General features: G+C 33.1%; 1 protein-coding gene across 2 annotated transcripts in view; it reads left to right on the top strand.

The window, feature by feature from the left end:
* Window positions 1-25,924, top strand: part of RNF128 (ring finger protein 128) — a 93,820-nt gene that overhangs the window by 61,601 nt on the left and 6,295 nt on the right. For both annotated transcript variants that reach the window (XM_003262152.2, XM_003262151.4), the window contains exons 2-5: window positions 6,245-6,492; window positions 18,322-18,393; window positions 21,136-21,218; window positions 25,326-25,422. In XM_003262152.2, the coding sequence (XP_003262200.1) occupies window positions 6,245-6,492; window positions 18,322-18,393; window positions 21,136-21,218; window positions 25,326-25,422 (500 nt within the window). The remainder of the gene's footprint in view (window positions 1-6,244; window positions 6,493-18,321; window positions 18,394-21,135; window positions 21,219-25,325; window positions 25,423-25,924) is intronic.

Genomic DNA, 25,924 nt, shown 5'->3' on the forward strand with positions numbered 1-25,924 from the left:
CTGGATATTAGCCCTTTGTCAGATGGGTAAATTGTAAAAATTTTCTCCCATTCTGTAGGTTGCCTGTTCACTCTGATGGTAGTTTCTTTTGCTGTGCAGAAGCTCTTTAGTTTAATTAGATCCCAATTACCAATTTTGGCTTTTGTTGCCATTGCTTTTGGTGTTTTAGACATGAAGTCCTTGCCCATGCCTATGTCCTGAATGGTAATACCTAGGTTTTCTTCTAGGATTTTTATGGTTTTAGGTCTAACATGTAAGTCTTTAATCCATCTTGAATTAATTTTTGTATAAGGTGTAAGGAAGGGATCCAGTTTCAGCTTTCTATATATGGCTAGCCAGTTTTCCCAGCACCATTTATTAAATAGGGAATCCTTTCCCCATTGCTTGTTTTTGTCACGTTTGTCAAAGATCAGATAGTTGTAGATTTGCGACATTATTTCTGAGGGCTCTGTTCTGTACCATTGATCTATATCTCTGTTTTGGTACCAGTACCATGCTGTCTTGGTTACTGTAGCCTTGTAGTATAGTTTGAAGGCAGGTAGCGTGATGCCTCCAGTTTTGTTCTTTTGGCTTAGGATTGTCTTGGCAATGCGGGCTCTTTTTTGGTTCCATGTGAACTTTAAAGTAGTTTTTTCCAATTCTGTGAAGAAAGTCATTGGTAGCTTGATGGGGATGGCATTGAATCTATAAATTACCTTGGGCAGAATGGCCATTTTCACGATATTGATTCTTCCTATCCATGAACACGGAATGTTCTTCCATTTGTTTGTGTCCTCTTTTATTTCATTGAGCAGTGGTTTGTAGTTCTCTTTGAAGAGTTCCTTCACATCCTTTTTAAGTTAGATTCCTAGGTATTTTATTCTCTTTGAAGCAATTGTGAATGGGAGTTCACTCGTGATTTGGCTTTCTGTCTGTCTGTTATTGGTGTATAGGAATGCTTGTGATTTTTGTACATTGATTTTGTATCCTGAGACTTTGCTGAAGTTGCTGATCAGCTTAAGGAGATTTTGGGCTGAGATGATGGAGTTTTCTAATATACAATCATGTCATCTGCAAACAGGGACAATTTGACTTCCTCTTTTCCTAATTGAATACTCTTTATTTCTTTCTCCTGCCTGATTGCCCTGGCCAGAACTTCCAACACTATGTTGAATATGAGCAGTGAGAGAGGGCATACCTGTCTTGTGCCAGTTTTCAAAGGGAATGCTTCCAGTTTTTGCCCATTCAGTATGATATTGGCTGTGGGTTTGTCATAAATAGCTCCTATTATTTTGAGATATGTCCCATCAATACCTAGTTTATTGAGAGTTTTTAGCATGAAGCGCTGTTGAATTTTGTCGAAGTCCTTTTCTGCATCTATTGAGATAATCATGTGGTTTTTATCTTTGATTCTGTTTATATGATGGATTACATTTATTGATTTGCGTATGTTGAACCAGCCTTGCATCCCAGGGATGATGCCAAATTGATTGTGGTGGATAAGCTTTTTGATGTGCTACTGGATTCGGTTTGCCAGTATCTTATTGAGGATTTTTGCATCAATGTTCATCAGGGATATTGGTCTAAAATTTTCTTTTTTTGTTGTGTCTCTGCCAGGCTTTGGTATCAGGATGATGCTGGCCTCATAAAATTGGTTAGGGAGGATTTTCTCTTTTTCTGTTGATTGGAATAGTTTCAGAAGGAATGGTACCAGCTTCTCTTTGTACCTCTGGTAGAATTCAGCTGTGAATCCGTCTGGTCCTGGACTTTTTTTGGTTGGTAGGCTATTAATTATTGCCTCAATTTCAGAACCTGTTATTGGTCTATTCAGGGATTCAACTTCTTCCTGCTTTAGTCTTGGGAGGGTTTATGTGTCCACTAATTTATCCATTTCTTCTAGATTTTCTAGGTTACTTGCATAGAGGTGTTTATAGTATTCTCTGATGGTAGTTTGTATTTCTGTGGGATCGGTGGTGATATCCCCTTTATCATTTTTTATTGCGTCTATTTGATTCTTCTCTCTTTTCTTCTTTATTAGTCTTGCTAGCGGTCTATCAATTTTGTTGATCATTTCAAAAAACCAGTTCCTGGATTCATTGATTTTTTGAAGGGTTTTTTGTGTCTCTATCTCCTTCTCTTCTGCTCTGATCTTAGTTATTTCTTGCCTTCTGCCAGCTTTTGAATGTGTTTGCTCTTGCTTCTCTAGTTCTTTTCATTGTGATGTTAGGCTGTCAATTTTAGATCTTTCCTGCTTTAAATGTGTCCCAGAGATTCTGGTATGTTGTGTCTTTGTTCTCATTGGTTTCAAAGAACATCTTTATTTCTGCCTTCATTTCGTTATGTACCCAGTAGTCATTCAGGAGTAGGTTGTTCAGTTTCCATGTAGTTGTGTGGTTTTGAGTGAGTTTCTTAATCCTGAGTTCTAGGTTGATTGCACTGTGGTCTGAGAGACAGTTTGTTATAATTTCTGTTCTTTTACATTTGCTGAGGAGTGCTTTACTTCCAAGTATGTGGTCAATTTTGGAATATGTGTGATGTGGTGCTGAGAAGAATGTATATTCTGTTGATTTGGGGTGGAGGGTTCTGTAGATGTCTATTAGGTCTGCTTGGTGCAGAGCTGAGTTCAATTCCTGGATATCCTTGTTAACTGACTGTCTCGTTGATCTGTCTAATGTTGACAGTGGGGTTTTAAAGTCTCCCATTATTATTGTGTGCATGTCTAAGTCTCTTTGTAGGTCTCTAAGGACTTGCTTTATAAATCTGGGTGCTTCTATATTGGGTGCATATATATTTAGGATAGTCAGCTTTTCTTGTTGAATTGATCCCTTTACCATTATGTAATGGCCTTCTTTGTCTCTTTTGATCTTTGTTGGTTTAAAGTCTGTTTGATCAGAGACTAGGATTGCTACCCCTGCTTTTTTTTTTTTTTTTTTTTTTGCTTTCCATTTGCTTGGTAGATCTTCCTCCATCCCTTTATTTTAAGCCTAAGTGTGTCTCTGCATGTGAGATGGGTCTCCTGAATACAGCACACTGATGGGTCTTGATTCTTTATCCAATTTGCCAGTCTGTGTCTTTTTTTTTTCAGCCTGTGTCTTTTAATTGGAGCATTTAGCCCATTTACATTTAAGGTTAATATTGTTATGTGTGAATTTGATCCTGTCATTATGATGTTAGCTGGTTATTTTGCTCGTTAGTTGATGCATTTTCTTCCTAGCCTCGATGGTCTTTACAATGTGGCATGTTTTTGCAGTGGCTGGTACCAGTTGTTCCTTTCCATGTTTAGTGCTTCCTTCAGGAGCTCTTGTAAGGCAGGTCTGGTGGTGACAAAATCTCTCAGCATTTGTTTGTCTGTAAAGAATTTTATTTCTCCTTCACTTATGAAGCTTAGTTTGGCTGGATATGAAATTCTGGGTTGAAAATTCTTTAAAAATGTTGAATATTGGCCCCGACTCTCTTCTGGCTTGTAGAGTTTCTGCCGAGAGATCAGCTGTTAGTCTGATGGGCTTCCCTTTGTGGGTAACCCGACCTTTCTCTCTGGCTACCCTTAACATTTTTTCCTTCAACTTTGGTGAATCTGACAATTATGTGTCTTGGAGTTGCCCTTCTCAAGGAGTATCTTTGTGGCATTCACTGTATTTCCTGAATCTGAATGTTGGCCTGCCTTGCTAGGTTGGGGAAGTTCTCCTGGATAATATCCTGAAGAGTATTTTCCAACGTGGTTCCATTCTCCCCGTCACTTTCAGATACACCAATCAGACGTAGATTTGGTCTTTTCACATAGTCCCATATTTCTTGGAGGCTTTGTTCATTTCTTTTTACTCTTTTTTTCTCTAAACTTCTCTTCTTGCTTCATTTCATTCATTTGATCTTCCATCACTGATACCCTTTCTTCCACTTGATAAAATCGGCTACTGAAGCTTGTGCATGTGCCACGTAGTTCTCATGCCATGGTTTTCAGCTCCATCAGGTCATTTAAGGACTTCTCTACACTGTTTATTCTAGTTAGCCATTCATCTAATCTTTTTTCAGGTTTTTAGCTTCTTTGCAGTGGGTTCAAACATCCTCCTTTAGCTCAGAGAAGTTTGTTATTACTGATCGTCTGAAGCCTTCTTCTCTCAACTCGTCAAAGTCATTTTCCATCCAGCTTTGTTCTGTTGCTGGCGAGGAGCTGCGTTCCTTTGGAGGAGAACAGGGGTTCTGATTTTTAGAATTTTCAGCTTTTCTGCTCTGGTTTCTCCCCATTTTTGTGGTTTTATCTACCTTTGGTCTTTGATGATGGTGATGTACAGATGGGGTTTTGGTGTGGATGTCCTTTATGTTTGTTAGTTTTCCTTCTAACAGTCAGGACTCTCAGCTGCAGGTCTGTTGGAGTTTGCTGGAGGTCTACTCCAGACACTGTTTCCCTGGGTATCACCAGCGGAGGCTGCAGAACAGCAAATATTGCAGAACGGCAGATGTGACTGCCTGATCCTTCCTCTGGAAGCTTCGTCTCAGAGGGGCACCCCGCTGTATGAGGTGTCAGTTGGCCCCTACTGGGAAGTGTCCCTCAGGGGTCAGGGACCCACTTGAGGAGGCAGTCTGTCGGTTCTCAGATCTCAAACTCTGTGCTGGGAGAACCACTACTCTCTTCAAAGCTGTCAGACAGGGATGTTTAAGTCTGGAGAAGTTTCTGCTGCCTTTTGTTCAGCTATGCCCTGCCCCCAGAGGTGGAGTCTACAGAGTCAGGCAGGCCTCCTTGAGCTGCAGTGGGCTCCTGCCAGTTTGAGTTTCCACGCTGCTTTGTTTACCTACTCAAGCCTCAGCAATGGCGTACGCCCCTCCCCCAGCCCCACTGCTGCCTTGCAGTTCGATCTCAGACTGCTGTGTTAGCAGTGAGCGAGGCTCCATGGGCCTGGGACCCTCTGAGCCAGGCGTGGGTTATAATCTCCTGGTGTGCCATTTGCTAAGGCCATTGGAAAAGCACAGTATTAGGGTGGGAGTGTCCCAATATTCCAGGTACCGTCTGTCATGGCTTCCCTTTGCTAGGAAAGGGAATTCCCTGACCCCTTGCACTTCCTGGGTGAGGCGATGCCCTGCCCTGCTCAGTGGGCTGCACCCACTTGTCTGGCAAGCCCCAGTGAGATGAACCCAGTACCTCAGTTGGAAATGCAGAAATCACCCGTCTTCTGCATTGCACACACTGGGAGCTGCAGACTGGAGCTGTTCCTATTCCGCCATCTTGGAACCTCCTCTAAAAGTCCTTTTAGAGTTGTATGTGTGTATTTGTGTTTATTCCAGATTGGAGTTGGATCATTAACCCAGATTAGCACCTTAACTTAATATCAGTGGGAGGTTTCTCTGGTTGGTTATACCTTAACATTCAATAAGTGCTCTTCTTTTGCTTAAGATTATTGGTCTCAGGTCATATAAACTACAGGGAATATAAACCTTGATAAGCATTGGAATGGCATGAGCAATCTGACATTCTTACAACATTGGGAAAGATAACGTTTGTACTTTATTTTTTTCCACAAAACTTATATAATTGGTGGTAGAGAGGTAAGTATTATAGATAATTAGACCTTTAGTAATAAGATTAGACTTATTTTAGGCTTGTCTTTAATAGGTAGTGAATAGAAATGTGCATTTCTGTATGTTATCTTCATTGCTAACCTGATCATGTCCATGTAAAACCTTAGAACACCTTGAGCAAGTTTTATATTGCTTTTGAGGATACAGAAAAATGGTACATCATGGACATATGTATAGTTTGTACATTTGGGTTTGTAAACATTGTTTGGCTCAAATTACTATCCCAATATGTAAATCCTTAAGCATGCTAGTAGTGAGCTCTTGAGATAATTTATCATCTTATAAATTGGGAAATATTTCTGTATTCCCCAAATCTTAGATTCCTTATAATAGAAGCCCTATTTTCTACAATTTGGGGGACAATTTGTCTTTAAGCAAGCCTTCATATAAGATGCAAATTGGGTCTCAAAGGCAATACTGTTGAATTATAGATAGTTAATCTGAGGAGGGGGAGGTGTTTGTTGTGTATAATAGCTTCCTAAGTTATGAGTTCCCTAAAATCAGTAACCAAATCTCATGCGTGTTTATATAGCCTACAACTTTCATATAGATAGTAGATGCTCAAAAATGTTAATTGAATGAATGAGTATCCTTCCTTTGTCTCATTGAGACCCATTTAAAATCATTTTAGCAATTGGGTTATTATACTAAGAATGTTTCACCAAACTAAAACTGAATTTGTTTTATTTTACAGGTGCAGGAGACATTGTTGCAATCATGATCGGCAATCTGAAAGGCACAAAAATTCTACAATCTATTCAAAGAGGCATACAAGTGACAATGGTCATAGAAGTAGGGAAAAAACATGGCCCTTGGGTGAATCACTATTCAATTTTTTTCGTTTCTGTGTCCTTTTTTATTATTACGGCAGCAACTGTGGGCTATTTTATCTTTTATTCTGCTCGAAGGCTACGGAATGCAAGAGCTCAAAGCAGGAAGCAGGTTTGTGATGGTCCTTTCTTCCAATATTAAAAAAAATTTACTGTTCTAATTGTAGTTTCAGGGTCCTGCATTTTAATACATTTTACTTGCTAGACAATGATCTCCCCATATGTTTTACAAAATCTGGTAGTTTTTAAAAGTATGTCAGCTCTTCTCAAAGGTTTTATTTTCTATATTTGTCAAAGAACTTAATCTCTAATGAGGTATTAAATCTTCTAACACCTCATTAGAGAACACATCTAGCATTTAATTATATATGGGTGTAAATACATATGTTCTTTTAAATAAACATTTTTTTCTAAATTACAAAAACATTTCATACTCAATATAGAAAACTTAGAAATTAGAAAGTACACAGGAAAAAAACTCACCTAAAACCTGATATAGCAATATAACTATAGTCATCGCCCAAAGGTAACCACTATTATTTTATGTGTATGTCTGTATTTGCATGTGGGGACAGGGCTGAGAAGAGGGACTAGGCTGAGAAGGCAGGTTAGAAGATCTAATTGTGCATGATATATTGTTAGGCTTCAAGTGGAGTCAAATATTAATAGTTTCTATCATATTATAACAGTGTATAAAAAGGTACAAGGTATAGAAACAACAGAGCAAAAATACCAAAGCATTATTGAACAGTAAAATACCTATGGTTGTATGGCATTGATCCTACTACCATTAAATTGTCCCCCTCAGCCCCCTGATATGCTCACATTTCTCCTTACCCAGCTTAAATTCCATGGTCACTCCCATGCTTACATCTTCAGTTCCCTTGGCCCTTCTTTCTCTTTGTTACAGTTGCTGGAAAAACAAATCCAACCCTGGTTAAATCTACTTCCCACCTACTCTATGTCTGCACCTTGCACAACTGAAGTATCAGAAAGGCATTTACAGCTGTACTGACTGATCTCACTTTGAATTTGTGACTGTAAAATGAGAGTGGGCCCTTAATGCTACCAAGGAATCACACTGTTTTCTTGGCCATTTAGTCTCCTACTGTTGGCTAACCATATGTGTTCCTTTCCCTTTCTCCAACACCTCCTCCAACTTTACTCTCAATTTGTATTTTATTTTACTGAGAAAATTGAAGCAATCAATAATACTTCCACATCTTCTCATCTATCTTCATCTGCGTCTATCCTATTCCCCTGCTTTGTCTTCTATTTTTACGGATGAACTGTTCCTTTGCAAAAGCTAACTCTTTCACTCAGGTATAAGATTATTTTTGTCTTTTGTATACTCAAGGACATCACTCCAGAAATTGTCCTCTCTCACTCTCCTACTTTAACAATTTCTCCCTCTCCTCTGGATCTTTTCCACCAACATGCAAACATAGTATTATTGCTCCCATTTTCAAAAGATTTTCTCTTGGCCCCAGGCCAAAAACCTTGAAGTTGTTCTTTATTCCTTTTTTTCTCTCACCTCCCATGTAAACTCTATCAGCAAATCCTGTTATTTCTACCTTCATTATATATCCAGAATTTGATTATTTCTTATTACCTCCATTGCTTCTGCCCCAGTCAAAGCCACCATGATTTCTTACCTCCTCCTCCCTTCAGGTATTCTCAGTATAACAGCAGAATGGTGTGCCACTTCTTTAGAAAGCTCAGTAGGGATTTAATGCTTTCAGATGAAAATACATTTTTATATGTACTGGGAAGTTTCTCTAAAGGCAATTGATTTCTGGTCACTTCATGTACTCTTCCTCCAATAAGTGAAAAGGAACTCAATTTATTTAGGGGGCGGAAGGAGCAGTGAGGATTTTTATATAGCAAGAAAGTTAATTTAATTTAGGAATAGATGAGAAATTGAAATTTTATTATAAAACTTCATAAAGATTAGATACCAGCATGTGGTAATAAGTGATGGTTATCTCAGTGTTTAAAGTTAATTGGCTTCTATCCTTCTCCGTAGAGAAGCAGCTTATCACATTGGTGGCAGGTTCAGCCTGATACTAGCTGCGGTCAAAAAGATGTTTAAAATTCCTGTACCAGGCCACTCAGTAGTTTCACACTGTGTTAATATTTGACATTTGTATATTGTGCTGTTTTTTATCAGCGAGGCTGGAAGGAAATTGGTGTCCAGTGTGACTAACTATTCAAAGGTTATAGTTACAATGACAAGAGTGTTTGGTTTGCATATGTTCATGGTGGGGTATGTGTTTCAGTATTCTCAGTGCTATAATAAATTTATTGACATGGCATTAAACCCTATCAGAAAATAACAAGGTTTATAAGGAACTTTGTCTGGTGTTACAGAGCTTCATTGGACATTTAGCTCTGGTCTACACATTTAATTTTCATAGTTTATAATACATCTTATGAAAAGTAACCTCTGTAGAAATGGTCAAGAATAGCATTAAAACTTCTCATCTATTTGGAGAAGGCTTTTGAAGGGGCTTTTAAAAATTACTTAATGGACTATATCTGTTTATCCTTTGGGGACTAAAAGATTAAATATATGGCTGATAATCCTTTTTGCTTGTAAATATTTGAGAGTGCTAGAATGTCATTTATATATTTAATTTTCATGACTTAGTATTAATTTTTAAAAGGAAGAGCATAATGCATATGCTGATTATAATTATCACTAAACATTTAACTATATTATCTCCATTTTACTAGTAGAAATGGTGATGAAGCTGAGTTATGGAAATTTGGCTTCATTAGAATGTTAGGAAAATTTAATATATTTAAGAATTTCTTCCTTCTGAAGGTTATGATACATGATATATAATGTCAGGAAACGGATAACTGTAACCATAAATTCTGATGACTGAATGCTCAGATGAGCCCCCAGACAGAATAGCCTCATATGTTGTAGTGTGATGTGTAAGAACACGTATCATCCCTGTTTTGTAGATACAAAGCTTTTAAACAGAACAAAAAAGTATCAATGGATTATACATGAAAATAACATATTAGGCCTTATAAGTTAGTTTCATGTCCCTTCCGGGAACAACCCTAACTTGAGACAAGAAAGATTATGGGAAACCTTATGGCATACACAAATTAAACTACATTTAGGAGTGACCACTATACACCAAACATTTTTGGGTACAGTAAATATACCTAACTGTATTCAAGCAGTTAATACTCAATAGCCACAACGCATGTGTTGGATTAAACATTGACCAGTGAAACAAAAGAGGGATGTAGGTGAAATAGGAGCTGGCCTAGATATAATGTGAAAAGCTAAATTTACTTTTAATGAAGAGTGACTTTCAGAAGAAAAGGATTTACTAACTAAAATAGACAGATTAGGAAATCATCTTCCAAGAGGAGGGAAAAGAATGGGAATCCACTTGGAAAGGTCATAAAGCTTTGATAAACTCATTACACAGACCCAGCACATAATGCTAGAGAATGCTAGGAATCAATATTGGGAAAGAGAATATACTCTAACACAACAGAATCTATTAACTATTTTACTTAAAAGTGATCCCCAAGTAGCCATGGGGGTAATGACCTTCCATTTTTAGCTGTAGAAGCTCAGGCAGAGAATCTTTGAGACACTTGCAGATCCCCAAATTTATGGAATTTTTTTTTGTAAAATTGCAATTTGCACTGCTGATCTCTGACTGATCTTGACCAAAGGATGGGCCAAAATAAGGCTAGTAGGAATAGAACTAATACTGAATGATACCCATGTACTCCCATGGGAGGGAAATGGCCTTGCTGTACAAAGTTAACAGGAACCTATAACTTTACAATAATCTAAGTTGAGACAAATGATTGGCTTTGTCCCCAGCTAACATGGGAAATGACAGAATCATTGCCACTGGTGACAGCATTTGTTCCTCATCATATCTGGCATATGGGCAAAGGCTAATTCTTCTAGGAAGGTTTAATAAATATTTCTGTGACATTTCCAGATTTTTTTGTAACCAAACCAAACTGTATCATAGCCATACTCTGATGTGGTGTAATACTGGTATTGTTAATAAAATTCAACTATCTTATATAAATAAATCATATGGTAATCAAATGTATTTGAGACATTGAACTAAAAACTCCTCACAGTGTGATACCAAGGGAGAGTGACTGGCATGAAGAAGAATTAGAATGATTTAGTTCATTACTATATTAAATAGCTCTGTGCAAGTTTATCACAAAGTTCAAGTGGCCATAGATCAAGGGAATAAATGGATAATTAAATTGGTATAATAATGTAAAGATGTTTGTGATGGTCTTATAAACTGGATGAATTGTTCCTTTGAACCTGTTTCCACTCCTTGTTGGCTTCTGCAAGTATTAGATAGACTTATGTTGCTCTTATGGCACCTTATATATAAATACTGTGCTAACTGAACAGTATATACAGTTGACCCTTAAACAACTTGGGTTTCAACCACATGAATCCACTTATACACGGATATTCTTCCACTTCTGCCACACCTGAGGCAGCAAGGCCAATATATCCTTTTCCTCCTCCCCAGCCTAGTGAATGTGAAGAAAGAAGGATGGAGGCCTTCATGATAATCCACAGCCTCTTAATTAAGATAAAATTTATTTTCTCTCAGGCCTGTCGTACCAGCATTTTGGGAGGCCGAGGCGGGTGGATTGCTTGAGCCCAGGAGTTTGAGACCAACCTGTGCAACATGGCAAAACCCTGTCCCTACAAATAATAGAAAAATTAGCCAGGCATGGTGGCGTGTGCCTGTAGTCCCAGCTACTTGGGAGGCTGAGGTGGGAGAATCACTTGAGCCCGGGAGGCAGAGGTTGCAGTGAGCCGAGATCATGCCACTGCTCTCCAGCCTGGGTGACAGTGAGACCCTGTCTTTAAATATATATTCTTTTCTTCCTTATGATTTTCTTAATAACATTTTCTTTTCTCTAATTTACTTTATTGTACAAACACAGCATATAATTTATATAACATACATGTTTATTAACTGTTTATGTTATCAGTAAGGCTTCCAGTCAACAGTAGACTATTAGTAGTTAAGTTTTGGGAGTGTCAAAAGCTGTATGTGGAGTCTTGGCTGTGTGAATGTCAGTGCCCATAACTGCCATGTTGTTCAAGGGTCAACTGTATACTCTATGTAGTACACTGTTTATAAATATTATGCTAACTGTACAGTTACTGTATAGTAACTATACTGACTACTGTACTAACTGAAGTGATAATATATAAATACTGTACAAACAGTTACTGTACTGAAAGTTTTATTATAAAAAGGCTTTGACCAACAGGATGGATTGTGAGGAAAAAGGTAACACAACAGATGTAGTTGCTTACTCCTTCCATGTCCCCAAGGGAACCATGATTGGCCCCTGGCCAACCCTGGGAATGTGGCTCTCAAAGTGGTCTTTATGTTAGTGATTGATAATTTTGTTATATACACCTGGAACAATGGACCATGTTGTACCAGCCTGTCAGAGTTGCCTTTCACAACAATCAAGATTGATGATATCCTAGTTTCTTTGTTGGGGTCCTCAGCTTCTGGCAACATGGCCAGTTGCTAGCAGGATGCACCTAGTAAGTAGTCCCTTCATCTGAGTCTTGGACCCCAACACTTAAATTGGTTCCCTGGGCAGAGATATGCCACACATTTCTGTAGTTTGCTGCCAGACAGAAAGAGCACTCCTGCGTGCTCTCAGATGAGGAAGGACTAGGCTACATTAATATCTTAAAATCTGTCCTTCAACTTAAAGCATTACTAAAAATTACCTAAACTATTTCTGGTTACATTAAGTTTTTTTCTACTCCACTAGTACACGAAATTACCTGGAAGATTCATTAATTACCTACACACTGTACCACTATTAACATATATACGTTTGCAGTTGGTGTGTTCACATATATGTATCTATTTCTGCCTACATTTGAGAGTAGTTCAGGGTCTTTTACAGAAACCATGAGAATTTTGACTCTTGTATAAGAAGAGCAGATTAAATCCTTGTCTAAATAGTACTTAGTTTTACAATCTTTCTTCTGACTTTCTCACTGAACAAAAGAAAGCTCTTATAATGGGTCTCAGAATTTTTGTATATTCACATACTCTAATTTTAAATTTATATCACTAATTCTTTTTCCAGCTTTATTGAAGTATGATTGACAAATAAAATTTGTATATATTCAAGGTGTACAACATTTATGGTTTGATATACATATAAATTGTAAAATGATTAACATAAATTAACACATCTATCCCTATACATAGTTACGTGTCTGGGTGTGTGTGCGTGTGTGTGTGTGTGTGTGTTGAGGATATTTAAGATCTACTTTCTTAGCAAATTTCAAGTAAACCATGCTATATATCAGATCCTCAGGATTTATTCATCTAAAAAATTTGAACTCATAGATGCAGAGAACAGAGAAGTGGTTGCCAGGGTGTTGGGGAAATGGGGAGATGTTGGTCAAAGGATACAAACTTGCAGTTATACCACAAATTCTAAAGGGTGTTAATCACATTTCTTTGAAAAAAATGCTATAATCTGAGCTATAACCTATCTACTGAGTCAAATTCACCCTTACTTCACGGTTCTTCCTTATAGTGTATTTCCTTACACTGCTCACAGTTATGTTCTTCATGGGAGTGGTCTGCACTCTTATTTATCCCCTCATCTGTAATTCCATAGATTTATGTGAAGCTGTTTTATAGCCTGCACCTCCTCTTACCTGTAGGAATATTTTCACTCAAATATTATGGATAGGTTTTTATTGAATAAAATGGATTTCTTTCAGTTTTCAGATACCTAAACAGCTACATGGCTCAGACTTTCATTTTGTCCTAGGAATATGTCTGAGGAAAAGAATCCTCTTACTATAATTCTTGATTTTAAATGTCTTGTGTTAAAACTCTTAGCCAAATTTTTAGGAAAATATTTATTTTTAAAATATGGTGACTTAAGTACATAAAAATCTAGTTTGCTTATATCTCTCTCCTTTCTTGCTTTTTGCACACCCTGTCCTCCATCAAGTAATTAGGTTTGACTACATACTTAATATATTCATGTGAGTTTCAGTTAAGCTAAAAGCTGAACGCCCTGGGACCAAAAATCAGGCTGACAAATCACCAGACTGAAACATATATTTTACCTAATTGGATACAAATACACCAATGAACTAAGTAGAATATCTTTGCATTCACCATAATTTCAAAATTGAACATTGTAATAAAGAATGATCATTGGTTTGACATTTTATCATCAACCCCAATATATTCTCATTCAGAATTAAAAAAAACCATATCGTGGAGATTCTTCGCTAACTAAAGCGAATGCAGCTTTTGATTAGTCAGAATAGTCACATTAAGCTTCTGTTAAGAAAATTGGCCAACAACCAGCTTCTTTGAATCAGTCTTCAGTTCTATTGCCAAATATTCTTAGACCAGGTATCTCTTAGGATTAGAGAGGAGGAGGGGAAAGGCAAAAGGCGTTTGACATAATGTACTTGCTTTTTAAAATTCCCCAAATCACAGTAAATAGCCAGTTTGGGAAGAATTTTAAGATTGGATAATTGCTGGCTTTGAAGGTGTTTTTAAATTTCCTTCGTTTGTCTTCTTCACAAGGAATGTGAAGCCTTTTAAAGGCTTCTTTGCCATTACACAATGGAGGCAGTGTACAATAGTGGAGAGATCATGGGCTTCAAAGCCAGATAGAACCTGGGCTTGAATTGAATCACAGCTCTGAAACTAACCAGCTGTCTGGACTTTAGTCAAACTTCTGAACCTTACTTTTCTTGTATAAAACTTGGATATTAAAATAGCTATTTCACAATGTTTTTAATGATTAAACAAGATGACACATGTAAAAAGCTTACAACCTGACACATGGTAAAGTCTCAATTAATGTGTAAACCTTTCTTTCCCCAAACTTAATGGAGTAGAGACTTTTAATAATTGAAATGAGAAGTGTCTTGCATGAGAAAATCAAGAAAGTCTGTTTTATTTTCTAAATTCAGAAAATAATTTTGGAGCAAACTCTAGCCACTGGGGAATTTTTTTCTAAGTGACTAAGGCCCAATCCTCCAGCTACTCAAGAGAGAAAGGCACATTAATAATACAATTACTGAACAAGATAAGAGGTAGAAACAATGTGTTACTGGAACTCATAGACTAAGGAAACTCTGATCTGGTAGCAAGGCATTGGAAAAGTATCTCATATTTTTTAAGGAGTAAGGTACAAATTACAGTTCACATGGGGCATATTGTCTTTAAATGTTGAGGTGTATTTGGGCACTCAAAAGTTGACATAATGTTGTTCAAACACGTGTTGAATATAATCTACTGGGCCCTAATGGTGTTCTCATATTTCAGTTTTTTTAAGAGGGAGGCTTGCATCTTGGAACTCTTGCTATCAGTGTCACAGTGAAATATCTTGAGTACTATCTTGAATATCTTGAGGCAGTTTTTTTGTGAGTGACTTTCCTTTAAGCTCTAAAAATACAGTTTGTGCTTTTTATTAAAATCACTTGTCTTGCATCCATATTTAAAGAAAATAGCTTTTCTTTATATAAGCCCAGTAGGAGCTACTGAAAATATTCAAATTTTCTTTTAAACACATTTTTATTCTAAGGCTGCTTTGTTGAACATTAGTTTATGCTATGCTGCAAATCTTTTAGAGATCCTTTATAATCAAATCTCTTGTCTAGTGTCTTCTGGCATTTTAGATTTGGCCCTTTTTTTTTTATTTTTTGTATTCTCCCCCACCATCATTTTCTAGCATCAGCCTTAATGAAAGTTCTACTGTTCTCCTGGGCATAGACTCAGACATTACATACAAAGTTTCCCTTTGATCCCACACTTCAAATTAATTTGCATTATAGTCTTGGCTATAATTAAGAAAGTTATATATTTGGCATTAATGCCTAATAAATTGATAAACACTAGCACTGGAGATTCAGACATTTATATTGTATTGAATCAAATATTTTGCAATGAGAAATCAGACTGTATAGACTGAATCAAGTAAATACCCTAGGAGAGGTATCACTTCCTTATGAGAGCTTTCCCCAACTGTGTGATACAGCTTGTTGCCTAAACCTAAATTAGAATTGCTTTAAGGACAAAGAGCAAAGTGATTGTGAAAGACATTGTCAACTACATTACATTTTTTCCCCTTTCTTCTTACTGGCTCTATTTTTTTCTCATTTGCATTTTTCTCATCTCGATGTCCAACTGACTCATGATCTATGTGAAAAGAAAGTAGTGAAGTGCAGGTGTGTGGGCCAGGGCCAGGACCCTGTAGGCATACAGGTGGAAGGATTGCCACAGCTTGACAGACTCTAGAATCCAGGAGCTAGAAAAACATCAAAAGACAGCTGAGTTATGGATGGTTATATTGTAATGGACTCTTGGAATATGAAGAGCAGAGTTCCAGTACCAGCTTTATTATTTAGATGCTGCATTCCCTTTTGAATAAGTTATTTTACTTTTTCAACCCTCCACTTGAACATCTCTAAAATGAGGATATTACCTTCTTCTGGGGGTTGTTGTCAGGATTAAATGAGGTAATAGATATAAAAAATATATTTTAAACTGTATAACAACTGTATATTGTAAGAAAATGGTAGGAGTAGCTTCCTACTCCATGCTACAGTCAAAACAGATAGCTACTTTGATATAACTCTGGACTTCAGTGGGGCTGACACTAGCTCTGATATTTCGAGCAAGACATTCTTCCTCTTTGAGCATCAGTTTTCTTCTCTGTCTGATTAGATGTCGGGCTCAGTAATCTAAAGATCCTAGGTGTACCTTTGTTCACTTTCACTCTATTATTATCTTACAAGTAACAAAATAGAAGGGAAGATATTTGTGCTGAAATTAAGTCCCATCATAGAATTTTTTTTAGTTCACAATTATGCCCCAAAATGGGAGTGAAAGTGCCTTGATTGTCACCTCTTTTCCTTCTTAGGATCTAGGCTTTCCTATTCACTGTTTCTGTTAGGATTATTTGCTGGTCAGGTAATAATCTGAGAGGTTTCTGCTTTTCCTGTGACAGCAAAGAAATACTTTGGCTAATATTATCCTTGGCCTTAAGCTAAATATCTTCCACAAAATGATATCTTACATAGGAGACAGGTTTGGGCATCAAGGAGATTCCTCACATACTGATGCTTATAGATTCTTACCTTCCAAAATACATTTGCTACAATTATTTGTAGCATTTGTAGCAAATATATATTGGCAAGTACCTGTTATGCTTATTGATGAATGGTAGTTTACATTTTATGTAATAAACATTTTATTGAGTATCTGCTATATGCCAGACATTATACTAAATACTTATATTATCTCTAATTTTCATGTGACATAAATGTCAGCTGGTGATGGGGGTATATATAGGAAGGAAGCTGCTTACATTCTCACAATGATCTCTAGTTCTGGGGGCCTACTTTTTGCCGAATTTCTAAGTTTGTTCATTTTACAGTTCAAAATAGAAAGATCACTTATCTTGCCATGCTGCACATGCTACCATTATATTCCACACATGTAGTAGTTGGGTTTGTGTTGCTGTAAAGGAATACCTGAGGCTGGGTAATTTATAAAGAAAAGAGGTTGATTTGCCTCATGGTTCTGCAGGCTATACAAGAAGCTTGGTGCCAACCTCTGCTTCTGGTGAAAGCTTCAGGAAGCTACCTATCATGGCAGAAAGGAAAGGGGGAGCACGCGTGTCACAGGGTGAGAGGCAGCGAGAGAGAGGGAGTAGGTGCCAGGCTCTTTTAAACAACCAGCGTGAACTGAGAACTCACTCATTACCATAAGGACGGCACTAAGCCCTTCATGAGGGATCCTCCTCCATGACCCAAATACCTCCCACCACACCCCACCTCCAACATTGGGGGTCGCACTTCAATGAGATTTGGAGAGGACAAATATTCACCATTTCAACACAGCATCTACCAAGTGTCATACTTAGCCTCTACTTCAATTCATATGTATATTATATTCACTTGAGGCATTCGTGGTGTAGTACACTTTAGTGAAGGGGAATGAAGTATTTGCAGCATCACCAGTAACTTCAAATTGACAACTATCTTAACAAATATCACCTGGGATTTTTTCCTCTGGCTGGTTCACCATACATAGAGGGACAATGTGTTATTGAACTATGTAGACTCTCTTTATAGTCTTTCCCTCGCCTGGTAGATTCTTCCCACACCCCAACTTCACTTCTGACTCAATTATGCATCATGTTTTAGTTCTTATTCCATAAATGAGCCTGTGGCTTACTTTTGCATATCCAGACACATCTAGATATATGCTCAGTGAAACAATAAAAGGCGACCACTCTCAGAATCAGTCTTCTTCATTAAGCAATTGTGGTTATAAGCACCAATATTTTTCTTAATACCAAACAGTATAAAGATTGGTACTACCCTCATTTTATAGATAAGTAAACAAGCTCAAAGAATTAAATGACTCATGCAGGGTTATTCATTAAGTAAATGACAAAGTCAGATTTCGAACCATTGGAATCCAAATCCTATGCACTTTCCACCAAACAAGACATGATTCAAAAAGGAAATTGGAAAAAAATGCATGTTAATGTCCTCTGAGCTTGCAAATAGGAAGATTGCTTTGAAAATTCATAGTATTTGAATCCATTAGGGGTGGGAGGAAATGTATTTTTACCATGATGGTCCCAACAGTATTGTTTAAGAAAGTAGGGAAACATAAGTGAAAAGTCTCAGTAACTTGGAAAATCCTGCCTTATATCAGGTAAATGGGACATTTATTATGGCTAATTAAGTTTTATCTTTTAAAATTCATTTGTACATTGACTTTTACCTGATAAATATTTATTGATCCTCTCTATAATTTTCATCATACTTCTTTTAAAAAATAGTTTTTTCTAATACCTGCTGTTTTTTTTTTTACAGAGGCAATTAAAGGCAGATGCTAAAAAAGCTATTGGAAGGCTTCAACTACGCACACTGAAACAAGGAGACAAGGTGCATTCATGACTTTTAAATGCTATTTGTTTTAAAGCAGTGCTACCAAGCCATTGTTCAGGCTAAATGTTCTTCCTAAGTATGCTTTTATTGGCATTTATGAACCTTATTGACTTTTTATATGTATTTTATTCTAGAGGTTGGCTGAATAATGGCCTCCCAAAGATATCTAAGATATCTATTCCCTTGAACCTGTGAATATTACCTTATATGGCAAAACGGACTTTGCAGATATGATTAAGTTAAGGGTCATGAGATGGGGAGATTATCCTGTTTTATCCAGGTAGATTCAAAATATAATTGCGGTGTCCTTATAAGAGGGAGAGAGAGGGAGATTTGACCACAGTACAGTAAGGGATGTGACAATGGAAGCAAGAGGTTGGGGTGATACAAGGAAGAGGCTAGGAGCTAAGGGATGCAGACAGCCTCTAGAAGCTGGGAAAGGTAAGGAGAGGGATTCTCCCCTGGTGCCTCCAGAAGGAGCACAGTATTGCCAATGCCTTGGTTATAGACTTCTGATTTCCAGAACAGTAAGAGAATAAACTTGTGTTGTTTTAAGCCACTGAATTATGATAATTTGTTACAGCAACTACAGGAAACTAATACAATGCTTTAGTGTTACTTTCGTTGAATATGCATTTTCAGATTTAGGACAGTTGAAAACTACCATTGATGCGTAAAACATGTATTTCAAAAAATAGCTATAGAACTTATAGAAATAATACACCATTTTATATCTTACCAAAGCCATGAAACTGTAAAACACTAATGAAAGAGAGAAATCAAAGAAGATCTAAATAAATGGAAACATATACCATGTTCATGGGTCAGAAGACTTGCTGTTGTTAAGATGTCGGTTCCCCACCAAACTAATTTATGGATTTGATGCAGTTTCAATAAAAATCCTAGTGTAAATCCTTTATAGAAATTGACAGGCTGATTCTAAGCTTAGATGAAAATGCAAAATAACTAGAATAAACAAAACAATTTTGATAAAGAACAACTTTGGATGATTCATGCTACCTGATTTGCAGAATTATTTTAAAGTCACAGCAGTCAAGATAGTGTCGTATTGGAAAAAGGATAGATTTATAGATCAATGAAACAGAAGAGAGAGTACAGAAATAAACCCATACATATATGGTCGATTGATTTTCCATAAAAGTGCAAAAGCAATTCAATGAAGAAAGGATAGCCTTTTCAGGAGGATAGCCTGTTGTTGGCTATCCATATGCAGTGATTGGATATCCTTAAGCAAAAAACAAGCAAACAGACAAAAAAGAACTTAAATCCATTCTTCTTACCCTATGTAAACATTATTTCAATAGATCATAGACCTTAACATAAAACCTAGAACTATGAAATTTTTAGAAGAAAACTTTAAAGAAAAATATTTTCATGACTTGGGTGACAAATATTTCTTAGCTATAACTCCAAAAACAAGTCCAAAAAAGAAGAAAAAGATACATTTGGCCTTGTCAAAATTAAGAATTTCTGTTCTTTGAAAGGCACTGTTAAAAGAAGGAAAAGATAAGGTACAGACTGGGAGAAAATATTTGCAAATTATATGTCTGTTAAAGGGCTGTACCCAGAATATAAAGAACTCTTAAAACTTAACAGTAAGAATACAAACAACCTAATAGAAAACTGGCAAGCAAAACAGACAAGTCACCAAAAAAAAAAAAAGAATGACAAATAAGCACATAAAAGATATTCAACATCATTAATAATTAAAGAAATACAAATTAAAGCCACAATGAAATACAATTACACATTCATTAGAATGGCTAAAATGCATACAACTGAAAATACATTTTTCAGTTGTATGCATTTGAAATGTATAGCCAATTTGAAAATGTTTAGCAGTTCCTTATGAAGTTAAAAATACAGTTACCATAGCACCTAGCAATCTCACTATTAGATATTTACCCTAAAGGGAGAAAAAATCTATGTTCATATAAAAACACAACTGTTCATAGCAGCTTTATTCATAATTGTCAAATACTTGAAAAAAGCCAAATATTATTCAACTGGTGAATGGATAAACTGTGATACATACATATCATGGAATACTATTTAGCAATAAAAGTGTGATGGGAAACACACTGATACATACCGCAGTATGGATGAATCTCAAATGCATTATACTAAGTTTAAAAAGCCAGACTCAAAAGCTAGATAATGCATGATTCCATTTATATGACATTCTTGGAAAGCCAAAACTATAAAAACAGATCAGTGGTTGCCAGGAGGTGGGGATGAGAGGAAAGGTTAACTACAAAGAGTTTGGAGGAGTTTGTTGGGAGTAATAGCACTATTCTATATCTTGATTGTGATAAGGATTAAGTGATGATATATTTCTCAAAACGTGCAGAACTGTACACTAAAAGGGTGAATTTTACTGTATGTGAATTATACCTTACTTTTTTTTAAATGAGAAAAGTTATAGAACTTATACAAATGGTATTTTATGAATTCTAAAATCAGGAAAAATAAATCAGTGCTACATGTTTCTCTTTGTTCTGTTCCCCTTTTCTTTCACTTTATTCTTTTACCTTTTTAAAGTCTGGATACTTTTAAATCACCTTTGGGAACTTTACAGTTACATAAACATTCAGTGATATAATGCTCCTCCTTTTATAGGAATTTAGGCTGGTTAAGTACATGTATGTTCTGATCTTGTTCTGTAGTTTAATGTATTTTTTCTTGTCTGTCAGAGTAACAATAACTACTTGCTTGTAGGAAATTGGCCCTGATGGAGATAGTTGTGCTGTGTGCATTGAATTGTATAAACCAAATGATTTGGTACGCATCTTAACCTGCAAGTAAGTTCGATTTTCTTCTATATCTTCCATAAAAATAGCTGACCCACAAAAATGACTGTGATGGAAGAAAACTATTTTGAATATTTCCAAATTAATGTAAAAAATGTTTATTTTTAACTTATCTTCATTTAAATATAGAATGGTTTATTTTTACTTTTATTCATTTCTTAATACCACTGAAATTGGTATAAGTCTAATTGTAATCTGGTTGAATTTGTTTTAAACTAATTCCATAGAAAACTGAGAACCGAGCCAGCACAATTTATATATATGTATTATATATATAATATATATAGTATATATAAACTATATATATTATATATATAATACATATATATAAATTGTGCTATATATATTATATATATGATATAGTATATATATACTATATATATGATATAGTATACATATACTATATCATAATATATATGATATAGTATACATATAGTATATGTATACTATATCATATATATTATGATATAGTATATGTATACTATATCATATATTATATATAGTATATGTATACTGTATCATATATTATATATAGTATATGTATACTATATCATATATATTATATATAGTGTGTGTATACTATATCATATATATTGTTTATACTATGTACTATATATAACATATACTATATAAAATATATAATATATTATATAGTATATAAATTATATACTATATGTTATATAGTATACGTAATATATATTATATATTATATGTATATTATATAGTATATTATGTATATTACATATACTATATATGTAATATAATATATAATTAAATGTATATAAGTATATAAGATACAATTATATAATATATAATTAAGTATATAATATAATTAAGTATATAATAAGTATATAATATATATAAGTATATAATATGTAATTAAATATAAATATATTTTATATATAGTACATTTTAAATATAATATATACAATATGCGTAATATACTATATAATATATATACTATATAATATAATATATAATTATATATACTACATATAATGTATATTATATATGATATATAATATATAATAATACATTATATAATACATTATATATTATATCTTATATAATATATAATACATTATATATTATATCTTATATAATACATTATATATAATATATGATATATAATACATTATATATTATATCATATATAATACATTATATATAATATATATGATATATAATACATTATATATTATATCATATATAATACATAATATATAATATATATTATATTATATATAATATAATACATTATATATAATATATATTATATTATATAATATAATACATTATATTATATATAATATATAATATGATACATTATATATTATACATTATATAATAACACATTGTATATTATATATTATATAGTATATATACTACATATTATATATCATATTATATATACTCTATTATAAATTATATAGTATATACTATATATTATATATAGTATATAGTATATATGCACTATATATAGTATATATACTATATATAGTATATATACTATATATAGTGCATATATACTATATACTATATATAATAGTATATATTATATAATATATATAATGTAATATATAATATATAATATATAATATATATTATACTATATATATAATATATATAATAGTATATACTATATACTATATATAATAGTATATACTATATAATAGTATATATATTATATACTATATACTGTATATACTATATACTGTATATTATATATAATACATATATAAATTGTGTATATATTATACATATATGTAAATTGTATATATATATAATACATATATATAAATTCCAACTAAGGAATGAACACTTCCATATAGATGCTCATAACTTCATTTCATTTTATTTTTTTCTCGATGGATTAGAATAAATTTAAAATTAATCCAGTACTATCCTTATATTTATAGGTTTATTTATATTATATTATGTATATATGTATATTATATATTTATGTGTATATATGTACATTATACACTATATATAATATATAGTATATATTATATACATTATACATTATATATAATAAATACTATAGATATTATAATAAATAATATTATAAATAGTTACACATATATAATATATAATATTATATATAATTACACATATAAATATAAGGATAGTACTGGATTAATTTTAAATTTATTCTAATCCATCGAGAAAAAAATAAAATGAAGTCAACTTATGAGCATCTATTTGGAAGTGTTCATTCCTTAGTTTTTTAAATTATCCCTCTCCTGAAGGTTGTTCTTAACACTACTTCTCTTAGCTGTTTAATACAATGGTGATGCTCTTGTGAAGACTGCCTAAAGCATCTTTACGGTAAATCTTGTAAAGATTACCTAAAGCATCTTTATGGTATTGTTGTACTCAATACTATATATAATATTATAATGTATAATATTATAATATATAATACAATATATAATTTTATATATTATATATTATATATAATGTATATAATGTATAATGTATATAATATATACTATATATTATATATAGTATATACTGTATGTAATATATACTATATATTATATATATTATATAATGTATATAATATATACTATATATTATATAGTATATAATGTATATAATATATGCTATATATTATATACTATATAATGTATATAATGTATATAATATATAGTATATAATATATAGTATATAGTATATAATATATAGTATATAGTATATAATATTTAGTATATAGTATATAATATATACTGTATACTATATATTATATATTATATAGTATATACTATATATTATATATTATATATAATATATAGTATGTATATTTATATTATATTATGTATATATGTATATTATAAATTTATGTGTATATAGGTACATTATATATAATGTATAGTATATATTATATACAGTATATATGATGCATAGTATATATTATATATAGTATATATAATGTATAATTTATATGATATATAGTATATATTATATACTATATTATGTATATAATGTCTATAACGTATAGTATATAGTATATAATATATATTATATACTGTATAGTATACAGTATATAATATATATTATATAAATATATCGTATATATTTATATATTATATAATTTATATATATTATTATTATATTATATAGATAATATTTATTATATAATATATATTATATAATTATATAATAATATATATTATATAATATATATTATATAATTATATAATAATATATATTATATAAATATATAGTATATATTATATACAATATATAATATATAGTATACAGTATATATTATATATTATATACTATATACTATACGTTATAGACATTATATACATTATATAGTATATAATATATACTATATATCATATAAATTATACATTATATATACTATATATAATATATACTATGCATCATATATACTGTATATAATATATACTATACATTATATATAATGTACCTATATACACATAAATTTATAATATACATATATACATAATATAATATAAATATACATATAAATATAAGGTTAGTACTGGATTAATTTTAAATTTATTCTAATCCTTTGAGAAAATAATAAAGTTAAATCAACTTATGAGCATCTATTTGGAAGTGTTCATTCCTTAGTTTTTTAAATTATCCCTCTCCTGAATGTTGTTCTTAAGACTACTTCTCTTAGCTATTTAATACAATAGTGATGCTCTTGGAACATATCACATTGCCTAAAGCATCAGTACAGTGTTGTTGTACTCAATACTATATTGGACTATATTATTGAGAATGACTGTACCATTTATCAGTTAGGGAATTACAACTGTTTAAGATTTGAAATAATGAACAAAGTCTTAGGTCAGGTAGCATCCTAGCCATTTTCAAATGAGTACTGAAAATATTTTTTTTTGGAGCTAGAGTAATGACGCTTTTACATTTAAAAGTACCGTATTATGGAATTTCCAAATTTTGTTTCTGTGACTCCTTCATTGTATGAATAGTGTGTTTAAAAGAAAAGGCATCCGTTCAAAGACTAAATAAAGTTACACTAAGTAATCTGTTAATATATATTAGGCAAAATGTTGCTACTTTACAACTGATAGTTATGTTTTTTTCCTGTACTAGCCATATTTTCCATAAGACATGTGTTGACCCATGGCTGTTAGAACACAGGACTTGCCCCATGTGCAAATGTGACATACTCAAAGCTTTGGGAATTGAGGTAAACATTAATATGTTATTTATATGAAGAATATATGCCTGGGCTTTGGGGAAAATAACAAAACAACATCCTTATTTTTTCGCTATGTAATATGCCATACTTATAGTTTATACCTAAAACCAGACATATTTATATCATATAGACAATGAGGTGCCATCTTGGGCCATCTCCATTTTCCTTCTTCCTCCCTCTTTCCAAATAGACTCATTATTTGGTCAGAATTTGAAATGATAACCATATAAACCACCAACTTGGCATCCCTCTTTCTATTTTTGTAATCTTTTACTATTGCATAGTGACCAAACTTGTAGTTAAATAAGCAGACCTAATTTGAGAAAGCATAATAAATATTAAATTATAATTTTATATTTGGTAAATGAAAAAAAGGCCTATTTTCAAGATACAGCATAAAATCAAGCTCAAATCTTGACTTGGGAAGATACATAGATGACAATGATTCTCAAGTTCCATAGGGGACAGCATGATTTTTTGTTAGGGCCTA

This window comes from Nomascus leucogenys, chromosome X, assembly GCF_006542625.1.
Source record: "Nomascus leucogenys isolate Asia chromosome X, Asia_NLE_v1, whole genome shotgun sequence".
In the NCBI taxonomy this organism is placed as follows: domain Eukaryota; kingdom Metazoa; phylum Chordata; class Mammalia; order Primates; family Hylobatidae; genus Nomascus; species Nomascus leucogenys.